The sequence below is a fragment of the Grampus griseus genome, assembly GCF_964374135.1.
Source record: "Grampus griseus genome assembly, chromosome: 3".
NCBI lineage: Eukaryota > Metazoa > Chordata > Mammalia > Artiodactyla > Delphinidae > Grampus > Grampus griseus.
This window is the reverse complement of record NC_139019.1, coordinates 31,284,239-31,296,854: the sequence shown is the minus strand read 5'-3', so window position 1 is coordinate 31,296,854 and position 12,616 is coordinate 31,284,239. Positions and strand designations below refer to the sequence as shown.

The window sequence follows — 12,616 nt, the reverse complement described above, 5'->3', positions numbered from 1 at the left end:
ACTGCCAACAAACACATGAAAGAATGTTCAACATCATTAATCATTAGAGAAATTGCTCTTGCCTTTTTGATAGGCAAATTAGAGAGGAATTCTGTGTGCTCAGAGAGATCTCCATAGAATTAAGCCCCTACAGAGGCCCCCATTGCCTGCAGAAGTGACTTCTGTAACACACAGTCATATGTCCTCCATCCCTCACCCAACCTTCTCATTCCTGCTTCCAAATAAAATAAACTACTTGCACCCAAGTCCTTGTAAAACGCTCTCCTTTTGGGGACCCTAAACTATGTGAGGCACTGAGACTACAGAGGTGAAGTGACTTGCACAGGGCCCCCTGCTGGCAGTAGAGGAAGCAGCAAGCACTCCCTTCCAGTTCTGGCTCTAAATCCATCTCATTTTCTACTTTCAGTTGTACACACAGGTTAAGAAACTGCAATTTCCACCTTTTGCCAATATGCCAGACTGAAGTTTAAGAAAGAAATACATGTTTTACCACAAAATTAATGATTCACTTTGTTATAAAGCAGAAACTAACACACTACTATAAAGCAATTATACTCCAATAAAGATGTTAAAAAATAAAATAGTAGGGCTTCCCTGGTGGTGCAGTGGTTGAGAGTCCGCCTGCCGATGCAGGGGACACGGGTTCGTGCCCCGGTCCGGGAAGATCCCACATGCCGCGGAGTGGCTGGGCCCGTGAGCCATGGCCACTGAGCCTGCGCGTCCGGAGCCTGTGCTCCGCAACGGGAGAGGCCACAACAGTGAGAGGTCCGCGTACCGAAAAATAAATAAATAAATAAATAAATAATAATAAAATAAAATAGTAAATGATAACCGTCATCTTTGCTGAGGGTCACACAGATGACCTGCTGGGCTCCTATGAAAAACATTGCCCAGTTTTCAAAATTTTAAAGTACTACATTTTGCTTTGCTGATGTTAGACAAGTAAATTAGACATGTTAAGTTTCACTCCAAGTTTTACAGATGAGAAAGCTGAAGTTTTAGGACTTTCCACTGTTGCAGTTTAACTACTTTTGGAACCAGGCTTAGAATCTTTTCTACTCCAGACACATTCCAGGCTTTGCCTACCAAATCTGTTCAACAAAGGATTGTAGATTATCCTCACTGAAGGGCATTGGTCTGGGGCTTGGCTGGGGGCATCTTTTATTTATTTATTTTTTAATTTTCCCAGCATCTGCTCCTCCCTTTTCCATTAATTGCACAACTTCGCTTTGAGGAACCAACCCTCTTGAACTCTCAGTCTGTGTACTTCAGGCCTGAATGACCCACCAGTCTTTAGTTCCAGAGCTCAGAATATGACGCGTATCTGCCCAGTCAGTGTACTCTTCTCCTTGGCCGCAGTGATTGGCTCAGCGAATGAAGAGGGACCAGAGCCTGGCCAGCTAGAATGAATACTGAGACTCTACTGTGTCCCCTGAGAAAGAGCCACTCCTTTCCAGTGGGGAGCTGAGCTAGTAGACAGCAAGCCTTCAGTGCCTGGTGGCCATCTTGCCACCATACTGGAAAAGCCTGAAACTAAAGCCAATAAAGGGGGGAGCAGAGCACAGAGATGGATGGAGACAGACTGCAGATGTGATACAGAACTAGTCTTCCCCAAATTTAGAGTTGTCACAGGACTTGACACTCATAGGGGCCAATACATTACGGTCTCATCTTCTTTCAAGATTCTGCCACTTGCAATTCAATAAGTCCTGCCTGAAACGAGCTCTGTACTCAAGCATTAAAGAGACTCCGTGCAGTACTTCTCTGAAGAAACAAATATCTGTTTTCTACTACCAAAAACTAGGCTAGGAAGTCAAGAAACAGAAGCAGACCTCATGAAATCACGGCAGAATCCTTTGCCTCAGCTTCAGAGAGCCTAGGAATGAGGTGCTGAGCAAGGCTTTACGAATCCATGAAGCAACCGGCCTCAGACAAACCCAATCACCTTTAATGTAGAGAACAACGTCGTTTCATCAGCTAGGTGCTTCGATTCAAAAGTCAACTGCAACTAGAGTTCAGAGGAAGAGCCCTAGCTGGGGAATAACTTTTGCTCATTGGTTGGGTGGGTGTTTTTTTGGTTTTGTTCTTGCTTAAAATTACATAGCAGCATTGAGAATCCAGGTTTTTACATCTGTAAGTTCTTAGAAGAACTTCTAATCACTCTTCTGCCGCTGATAAGCTGACTATGAGAGCTGGAGAGGTAGGCAAGAGAAAAAAGCTGAAACCAAAACAAGAAACTTTCCCCACGGCGATATGGATGCAAAGGCAACAATGCATTGCACGTGTTTTTAAAGGTTTTTTTTCCTCTCCCTCGAGAAACGTCACCATCAAATATATACTTCAGACATAATGTTTCAAAGCCAGGGAGGCAAGTTTTGAGCTTGAAATGCAGGCAGGCTGGCAGTGGGTCCCTCTGGAGTTTTCAGAGCCTAGGACAGTGTGACTGTGGCGGGGAAGTGGGGAAGAGGTCAGGTGGGTTAACCAGACAGGTTAACCAGATGACCCACCATCAAAGAGGGCTGGGGACAGGTGCTGGCCCAAGTCAGAGTATAAATATAGGCCTCTTTGTCGTCTCTTAAATTCACAGGCGGTGGAGTCTTCTATCGTGTTTGGAATGACTGAGGTCAGTACGTTTGGCTTCTGAATGTGACCCACTAACTTACCTGATGAATTCCACAGAATAGTACTGAATAGGGGAGCTTCCTTCACTCTCTCCAGGTTTCCAAGATAGGGCCACCTCGGAATCAGAAACCACAGTGACGTGCAGCTGCTGAGGTGCTCCTGGAAGCAGGCAGGAATCTAGGCAGGACAGCGAACAACTAGAGTTGGCTGTGGTCTTCGCTGCTGGAGAGGTTTCATGTATAAAAAAACATGTGTGCTTTCTACAGCCTAAACACCTCTGTTCAGAACTGCCTCACCCTCCAAACCAAACAAACACACACACACAAAATCACAACTGGATTCATGGAAGGTTTGTCAATGAGAGCTGGTCTTCCCTTCTCCTCAAGCACCCCAGGCTGGAAATCCAACTACATCGTGTCCAGACTATGGACCCCAGGACACACAATGATGTGTACCCTTTAGAACCTCTGTTAGCATGTCGGAATTGATGTTTACCTACAAGGAAAATTAAATGCTTAGCGTTACTGTCACTTACTTTCAATTCTTTTGTGTACCCTTCCTACCCCCTATCATCAGAATACATATCAATGGTAGGACAGTTGGAAAAAGCCTCATGGGTAAAGATGTAGAATGATCCTATCACCCCAAGGTAACTGCTGTTACTATTTTCATATCTAGACTTTCACATTTCCCAGCCTTTCTTTATTGCTTCGGCCAGAAGTATTTTTTCTGCCTTCTCTTCCTAGCAAAACCCTATGCAGGTTTCAAACACCGGGCCAAAGATATGGTTCTTTCTGAAACGCTCCCTGAGCCTTGGGGTGGAGAACGCGCTCCTTCTGAGTGCTTCCAGAGCCAGCTGGGCGGACCTCGGATGCACTGGATCTACCTGCCTACCATGTGCCTCTCCCTCCACAAGGAGCTCCTATGAGCAACGATGTCTTCAAGCCACTTTTGTCCCCCAGTGTCCAGCGCAGACCACCTCAATGAGCCTTTGTTGGGTTCCGCTGGCCGCTAAGATCTCTTCTCGCACTCCCCTTCCTCGCCTTCTTAACTCCCACTTACTTAATTCCCACTTAGCAGTCATGTCCTCAGGGAGTCCTTATCGAACCCCTATATCGGATCTTACAACGGAAGATCTTACAGCGCCATGGGAAGTACTTCTCACTATCCGCGGCCACACGTTAGTTAGATAATGTCCTGACCCACGCCACTCAGTTCTAAGAGGGCAGGGGCTGTGCCTGTTTTTGTTCACCACTGAATTCCCAGAGCCTAGCATAGCACAGTGCCTGGTACACAGTAGGTCCTCACTGATATACTGAATGAAGGAATGAATGAATAGCACCCATCACTTTCTTCTTATTAATGAATTGAACGCATTTTACCTTGGAGCAAAGTGGTAATGTGTCGAGGAGAGCTAAGCCGCCCTTTGCCAGTCTGGCTGTAAGCTGCCACGCTTACTCGGTATTCAGTGCCCGGTTTCAAATCTCCAATCACTTCCTCCTGTCAATGACCAAACAGGAAATGTGTCAATGATCAGAAGTTCTTTTGAGGCAAACCAGACAATCTCATGAGGGTTACATCTCGAGGCCCCTGTGAAATTTGCTTGGGAGATTGTTTTGTTTTCTCTAGGATTGGCCAAGTTTTTTAATTTGCAAAGAGGAAAACACCATGACATATTTCCCAAGACTAATGAATTATCCTTTATTGGAATCAATGCACTGTCATAGGACTGGGACTCATGTCGCTCATAGCATCTGAGTTCTTCAGTGAGAGTACTAGGCTGCTGGAATTCAGGTAACAATCTTTTCCAGGGTTAGAATCCCCCAGTTCTTTCTTTCCATTTGCATATCACAGATGCTCAGGGACTAGCCACGACAGCAAATTGAGGTTCTTGATTTATATCCACAAAGTAGGGACTCAAACTTTGGTTCTCAAATTTTAAACTGCCTCAGAATCACCAGGAGGGCTTCTTAAAACAAATTGCTAAGCCTGGCCCGCAAAGTTTCAGATTCAGTAAATCTGGGAAGGGGTCTGAAAATTTGCATTCCTAAAAAGTTCCCAAGTGATGCTGCTGGTGATTTCATCAACGCCCACATGGAGAACCACTAGGACTGATGATGGAAGTGTGTGTGAACTTCACCTGCACAAACAGCCTGGACCAAAAAGTCCCAGCTGAAGATGACTTGCCCCATCTTGAGACTACAGTACCAAATAGTAAGTGGGAGCCTGGTGCCCCTGGTCCCAGTACACTGTAGTGGAAAGGATACTGACTTTGGAATCAATCAGTCCTGGGCTTGAATTCTGACTCTGCCACGTATTGCTAGCTATGGCCTTGATATTAAATTCCCTGAGCCTTAGTTTCTTCCTCTGTAAAATGGGGATGATGTATGACTATCTTGCATAGTTACAACATTTGGGATAATGTATGTAAAGTAGCTGACACCAAGGATGTCCTCAGGAAACAGGATTGTAATGATTATTGTCTTAGGCATGTGAAACCCTTGTTTTTCTCCACTTACGTAGGTTCCACCTTCTCTGAGGCCAAAATCTTCCCCTCGACAGCTGACCACACAGAACTGATATTACCCTACCAAGTGTTGTGCCACTGAAGTAGCACTTATACATATTAAAAAGTATTACTATTTCTCCCATGGAATCGCAAGCCACTTGAAAGCATGTATCCTGTCTTATATTTCTTCACAACATCCTCTGCAAATGATTAAACATTCACTGTTGCTAAGGAGAACTAATCAACTGATCGACAAAACTTTTAAAAAGATTCAACAGTTATTGAATACTTACTACAGTAGTTCTTAACCCTGAAAACATGGTAGAATCACTCGAAGATCTAAAAAAAATACCAGTGCTAGATTCCACTCCAGACCACTTAAATCAGAACCTCTGGGGGTCAGAGCCTGGGTGTCAGTTTAAGTTCCCCAGGTGATGCTGATATGGGCAGCCAGGTTTGTGAACCACTGGTCTAGGGCTTGGTTCACCTCCTGGCCTCTGAACTCCATCTGTCTACCCTCCTCTCTTTCTCCTGTATCTCCAACCTCTCCTTTATCTACCTGATGCTTCCCTAAGTGTTTACTGTGCTCAAGTCTCTCTTATCTTAGACAATCAATTATTCCCCACCGTGCATGTGCCCCTCTCCAGAGATGCAACCTTCTTAAAGAAGTTGTCTCTACCTTCTCACCTCCTATTCACTCCTCAACTTGCTCCTGTCTGGCCTCTCCTCACTGCAAACAACTGAGATGTTCCTACCAAAGTCACCACAACAACTCTGCAGTCCACCCAGTGGGAATGTCTCCATCTTTACCTGACTATTTGCAGCTTTCAATACTGTTGCCCACCCTTGCTTCTGAAATCCCTTGGTTTCCTTGGAAACTGTGACTTCTCCTCCATGTCTCCTTCTACTTCTCTTGTTGCTCCTTCCAAGTATCCTCCACCCACTTCCCATTCTCTGCTGGCCCCTTAGGTGTTGGTCTTTCCCAGAAGCTCACCCCTCACCATCTCCTCTCACTCTGTAGCCTTGCTTAGGTAAGCTCATCTACCACTCCCTTAGCTTCTAGCACCTTTGAATGACATCTCCCACCATCTCCAGCTCTAACCTGCCTCTTGATCTCCAGACATGGGTTTGTGACTGCCTCTTGAACTTCTCTACCCAGCAACTACCATGCAACTCAAGTTCAACATAACCAAAGCTCAACTAACCATCCCTATTCTGACTACCAAAAACAAAATGAAAAAGCGCTTCACCCTTTGTGTTCCCTCTCTCATTACCTAAACCAGAAATTCTCAACACTCCCCTCTCTATGTTCACCACCCCTCCTCCCTAACCACCATTCAATCAGTTGCCAATACTCTTTCGTATCACTTGAATCTGTTTATGTCGTTTTATCCTCACAGCCATTTAAGTCCAAGTCCTCCTAATGATGACAATGGCTCTGACTCTCTTGGCCACCAATACTTCCTGCACATCCAATTCGTACTCCACACTGCTAAGTTATTTTCCTGAACCCAAATCTGATCATGTCACTTCCACTTACAATAGCATCTTTGCATCCCCCTGTTTATCCTTCCAGCATCCTCTCATGCCACCTCCCTTCCTTACATTCTACATTCCAGTCATACTTAAGGACTTGGCAGGGCTCACATTTATGCCATTCAATTCCTTGCCTCTGGGCCTTTGAACTGGCTGCTCCCTCTCCATGGAATGTCCTTCTCCCTGCTCCTGCCTGGCTCACCCCTGCTCATCCTTCATGACTCAGTTCAGCTAAGACATTACCTCATTTCTCTGACCCCCAGCCCTCAGTCTGTTAGGCGTCCCTCCTCTATGCTTCCCTGGCGTCCTTGGTGTACCTCAATCATAGCAACACTCGCCTTATACTGTAATTGTCTGTTTACTGGTCATCTTCTCCCCACCTGCTTGAGGGCAGGAAGCAAGTTCTTATTCCTCTGGCATCCCAAAGCTTAGCATTATCCGACATGTAGCAAATGCTCAAACAGTGCTTTTTGATGAATGAATAAATGAACTACTGAGTGAATGAAAAAAATCAAACCAAGATGTAGGATATAAACAGATTACCTCATCAAGAACCAACTTCTCCTACTGACCCCTCCAACTTGATTAACAGCATCTGTATCTCTGCCCCAGACCCCGGTTAGTAACCCCAGAGACAAGACTGACTGCCTCTTACCCACCTCCCTCCAGCCACCTCCACATGCCTTTCAGACCTGTTCCCTTCTTCTGCTTCCCTTGAATCCTTACTTGGGCCATTTCTACAGCCTCCAAGAGTGTCTGTCTCCAATCTTCCCTTCCTTCTCTCTCCCCCTGACTGCATCCTACATATAACTGCACAAGGGGTCTTTGCTGAACATATGGTCCTGCTTTCACAGCTCCCTGTCCCCCATCCTCACCCCTGCTCTAATACTCTGCATCTGTGCATCCTAGTGCCACCATCTGTCTCCTGGTTTCATTTCAAGTTGGGTGGTTAGGAGGCTGGGGGCCCCAGGTGTATACAAGACTCCTGTTTCCCTCCTCTCCCAACTGCCACTCCCAGGTTTTTCCCAGGGAAGCGGAATCACACTTTCAAACCAACCCAATGCTCTCACAGCCTTTGCTGTAGAATCCCTTCCTCCTGTGACGTCATTACACTGTATGAAGTACAGGGGTAGTGGTGTGGTTTCATAGATTACTGGAGATATTAGATATGCGCCAATACCGAATACAACTACCATTAGTTACCACTTACTGAGTGTTTTCTCTGTTCCAGGAACATATGTAGCCTGAGCCTTCCAACAGGCTTATGAGGTAGGTGTCACTCTTATTTTCACTTCCAGAGGAGAAAACTGAATCTCTGAAAAGTGAATGATTTGCTCAAGGCTGTATATATATTAAGCGGCAAAGTGGGGATTTGAATCCTGCTTTGTTTGACTCCAGGGACCAAGTTCTAATTGGATAATACATGAATGAAAAATATTAAATAATATTTAAATTAAAAATTCTTATCATAAACACTGAAGACCAGATAATTATTTTATCTATAAACATGGAAATTTATGTATCTGCAATTTAAAAGTGATCACTGAAAACCAAGGGAAACTACACTTGTAGAAGTTCTTAATGTGGATTAAAAAACAACTAATCTTCTTGTTTGAAGATCAGTGCTACCTTTAGCCCAGGTATATTCTGAGAGGTGGAGGGTCACCCTCCCAGAAGCTAACTATTTCCAGTCTTTTCTGGTGTCTTTTCCTGAGCTGACAGGCTGGTAGATTAGCATAGGAGAGCAAGGGTCAAGGGGACTGAGTAGTTGGGGTCATAAAAAGAGGGGCTGGATTCAATGATTTAACTGTCACTTCTTCCTCCAATATCTCTCCTTCCAAATGGAATCTCTCAGAATAGTGTGACTTGTGATAACCCTTGAATTTTTCAGTAAAATGCTGCACAATTCCACAAGTCTTTCTATTTCTGTCCTTAAATGTCTTATGGCCACTACTTCAGCCTTCATCAAACTAGATAAGATGCTAAAAATACCCTTTTCAAAGTAGAAAAAGTGTTTCTTTTTACCTTGTGGAAGTTTGAAAATGAGTCCAAGTATTTATCTCTCTTGGACCTATTTCTGCACAAGATGGTGAGAAACAAAGTCAGAGAAATTGCTTTCTTGGGGTAGAAGCCAGAGTGAATTCCACAGTCTCCTCTGGCCCCTTCCATACTTTTTTGGGGGGGGCAGGGAGCAAAGTTGGGTGCATTGTTGCAAAATAACCCTACTTTTTGTCCCTTTCTGAAATACAAAACCCCTTCCAAAGGTTGCCTCCTTTGTCTTTTAACACCACCAGTGGCTGTCATGTGATCAGAAAATTTATATTTGTAGAAGATAAAAGCAAGGCGAGTTGGTTAGTTCACTGAGCCCAGGAAGAAAGTTCCAACAACTTTACAACCAAGTGACCTATTCCCCAGGACACGTGCCTCCCTCACAGACTACCAGAAGCAACCAACTTTTATCTTATGATCGTATAATCATAACTTATACTCCATTTTGGAATTTATAAAATCCTCGTGTACCAGTGCCACTTTAATTCTCACAACAGCTCTGAGATGTCAGTCTTATCCTCCTCATTTTATAGATGATGAAACTGGACCCAGAAAGTTTATATAACTACACTCTAGGCGGGGCAAGAATGGGTCTGGTTTCACTGATAAAATGCATGACTTAATATGCTTCCAATTGCCTGACTCAAGACGGAGTACATCTAATCCTCAGGCTAGCACCTTGTTTTTCAGATGTCCAACTGCCTTTTCCATGTCTACTGCACCAGATCTATTCCCTCCATTCACAGTCTGTGATAGGAATGACTCTCTGCCCCTAGTATCCATTCTCTCCTTTCTTGTAATAGAACCCCTGTACATTTCAGTTGGACCATGGCCACTCAAAGACTACATTTCCCAGCCTCCCTTGCATCTAGATATGACCATGTGACTAAATTCTGTCCAATAGGATGTGAGCAAAAACGCTGAGGGCAATTTCTGAATTATCCCTTCGATAGTAAATGATATGTTCCCTTTCCCCTTTTCCTCATCTTTTGGCTGGAATGTGGATGAGGCAGTAAGCTATTTTGAGTGATGGAGAGGCAGGCCAGAGGTGTTGGCAAAGAAATGAGATGGAAGAATCCTGGCACAAGGAAGCCACCAGAAGAGCCCTGAACTGGTTATATCCAGACCATTACATGACAGAACAAGAATGCACATCTTGTTAGGATCACTGTTATGTGGGGTTTGGGGACTGCTAAACTTTCATTCTAATTCATGCTAGACCCAATGTTCAAAAACAACCTGGACAGCTATGTAAGAGGAGCCCCTGAAAAGAATGGACTATTCTTAACTGAATCCCTGTTCACTTTGCCATGATGAAACCATGCTGAATGGCTCTGAACTTAAATCTCTGACCTTGAATCAAACCTCACCTTTACCTGCTTCCATGCTGCACTTTTCTCCTACTGCTGGAAACCCAGGTGGTTTGTTTCTAGAAATGAAGCTGTATGTTATCTTGTTCACTAGTCTGGACAAGTAGCCCCTACACCGGGAGGGCATCCAGTGAGCACAGCTAAGAGGAGGCATGAACTGGGACAGCACTGGACTAGGAGCCAGGAGACCCAGACTCTAGAGCCAAAGAGCTGTGTGGTTTTGGGGATGCCACTTAACTTCTCTGGGCCAAAGTTTCAACATGGAAATTCTACAATTCTTCTAAAATAACCTTCACTGGCAGCTAGTAACCTTGGGTTCAACTTCACAGTTGACTCTATAAGTTAAGTCTGTGTCTCAGCTGCCTTAGTAGAAGTTGGGAATATTTAGCATCATTAGATGGAAGGCACAGGGAAATAGAAAAGGGTTATCTTCCAAACAGCCTTCTTCCAAAGGTCCAGAGGAAGGCTGTGCAGGCCAGAGTGGAGGGATTTCCATTCCCTGAGTGGTCACAGAAACAGAGTATTTTCCAGGGTTTTGCAAGAGGGGCAGCATTGGGGCTGGACAAATCTTCCTCGTACGGATCTACCCTGCATATTGCAGGAGAGTCAGAATCCCTGAAGCTTGTTCACTAGAAAGCCCACACCTATTTCCATATGCCCACAGGGAACAAAGAATCCCCCAGTTGGCAACCATTACTAATTGGCCTCTTCATTTTATAGTCCAAGAGAGGTTCAAGGGGGTTCAGTGACCTTGCCCACAGTTACCCTTGCTCTAGTGACAGAGCTGGGACTAGATGCAAGTCTCATGATTCCTGTCTGCTTTATCCCTTAACCCTGGATAAGACCCAAATAGAATCACTATTGTGGGTCAGCCAGACCAGTGGACTCCAAAGCAGGGCGGTGGTGCATCCCCCTGAGAGAGCAAGGCAGCCTACTGAGATGCTGGAAGAAAACATAAGAACTTTCTACTTCTATTTTATCTCCTCCTTTACAATGCTGTGGGATTTTATAATGTACACATATATAGAGAGAGTAGCAGATGTATAATTTACAAATACATACATATACGTATATTGGTATATGTTCAAATATTTTTTAACTGACGGTATGCATGATCAAAAAGTGTTGAAGACCACCAGTTTAAGCATCCATTTCTATTTCTAACTCTAAAACATCACCAAATTGTCCTGATTTGTTTTACTGTTTATTTTTCCGGGATGAAACCTGCTGGTTGTTCTTCTAAGAAAAGGTTAAGTGTCAAATGCTAATCAAATCAGAAGCCTTTATATAGGCAGACTGTCAAAGAGTGCATCAGGATTCCACATAATCCACCAGTTTATTTTGGTCATTTCTTCAGTTGAACAGAACCAATCCTCTGTTCGGCATTCTTCCAGAAAGTCAATCAACCACGTTTAGGTGACCGGTTTTGTCTCATTGAGAAGGTCTAAGATTGTTAGAGGCAGTGAGGAAAGAATAAGGAAAAGCGGGTGAAGGAGCTCCCCTCACACTGGGGCTCGCTAGTTGAAATATTTTCTCTCCTTTTCAACCTTTTTCACCTCGTCTTGGAACAGAACTTAAATTACTTCAACCTTTAAAAACGTTGCTCTTTACAAATAGCTCAATTTCATTTCTTTTTATGGCTGAGTAATATTCCATTGTATATATGTGCCACATCTTCTTTATCCATTCATCCGATGATGGGCACTTAGGCTGTTTCCATCTCCGGGCTATTGTAAATAGAGCTGCAATGAACATTCTGGTACATGACTCTTTTTGAATATGTATAAATGATTCACTTTGTTATAAAGCAGAAACTAACACACCATTGTAAAGCAATTATACCCCAATAAAGATGTTAAAAAAAAAAAGAAAAGAAAAACACCTAGCAAGAAAGAAAATGTATGATGAGAAAAAAGAAATCTGGATTTCACACAAAAACAAAATTCCTTTCAAAAGTAAAACAAACAAACAAACAAACAAAACGTTGCTCTTAACCTTACTCTAACATGTGAGATAAAACAGTTTCTTTCTAAATGATTAAAAATTCACCCGGTATGCTCCACGACTGCTGCTTCCACTAGAAACAAGCACTCTCCGTGGGCCTTAATCAGCGAGGGAGACGCAGAAAAATCAACATTTTGATGAAAAGAGACCCCCTGAATCCAGGGTTGGGGCAAGGGTTTAACTTTTCGAAAGCATACTTACAAAAATCATCTGATGATCCAATCGTCCCTGGAGAGGAGAAAAAACAAAACAATATGAAAAGGAAAGGAAAGGTTGCAGGAACTAAAATGAACTCGTAGAGTAGCTGCCCTTCCACCACGTACAGCCAAGGGCAGCAAACACACACCTTGGCAATGTGATTTCTCTTGAACACTCACTCAGTTCTTATTCTGTGCCGCATGTGGTGCGGAGGGTTCTACGACGATGATCTTGTTTAATGCCCACAACATTAAAAGCTGCTGTTCTTGGGCAGCTTTTGGTCTTATTGGGAAAACCACATTTACACTGATAAAACAATTAGAGAGCA

General features: G+C 43.8%; 1 protein-coding gene across 1 annotated transcript in view; it reads right to left on the bottom strand.

Annotated features, from left to right (window-relative positions):
• EGFLAM (EGF like, fibronectin type III and laminin G domains) overlaps positions 1–12,616 on the bottom strand; it is a 170,721-nt gene that overhangs the window by 103,976 nt on the left and 54,129 nt on the right. Inside the window, exons 4-6 of the mRNA XM_082650903.1 lie at positions 12,292–12,318; positions 4,005–4,122; positions 2,664–2,799 (exon numbers count right to left, since the gene is read on the bottom strand). Of these exons, the coding sequence (XP_082507029.1) occupies positions 2,664–2,799; positions 4,005–4,122; positions 12,292–12,318 (281 nt within the window). The remainder of the gene's footprint in view (positions 1–2,663; positions 2,800–4,004; positions 4,123–12,291; positions 12,319–12,616) is intronic.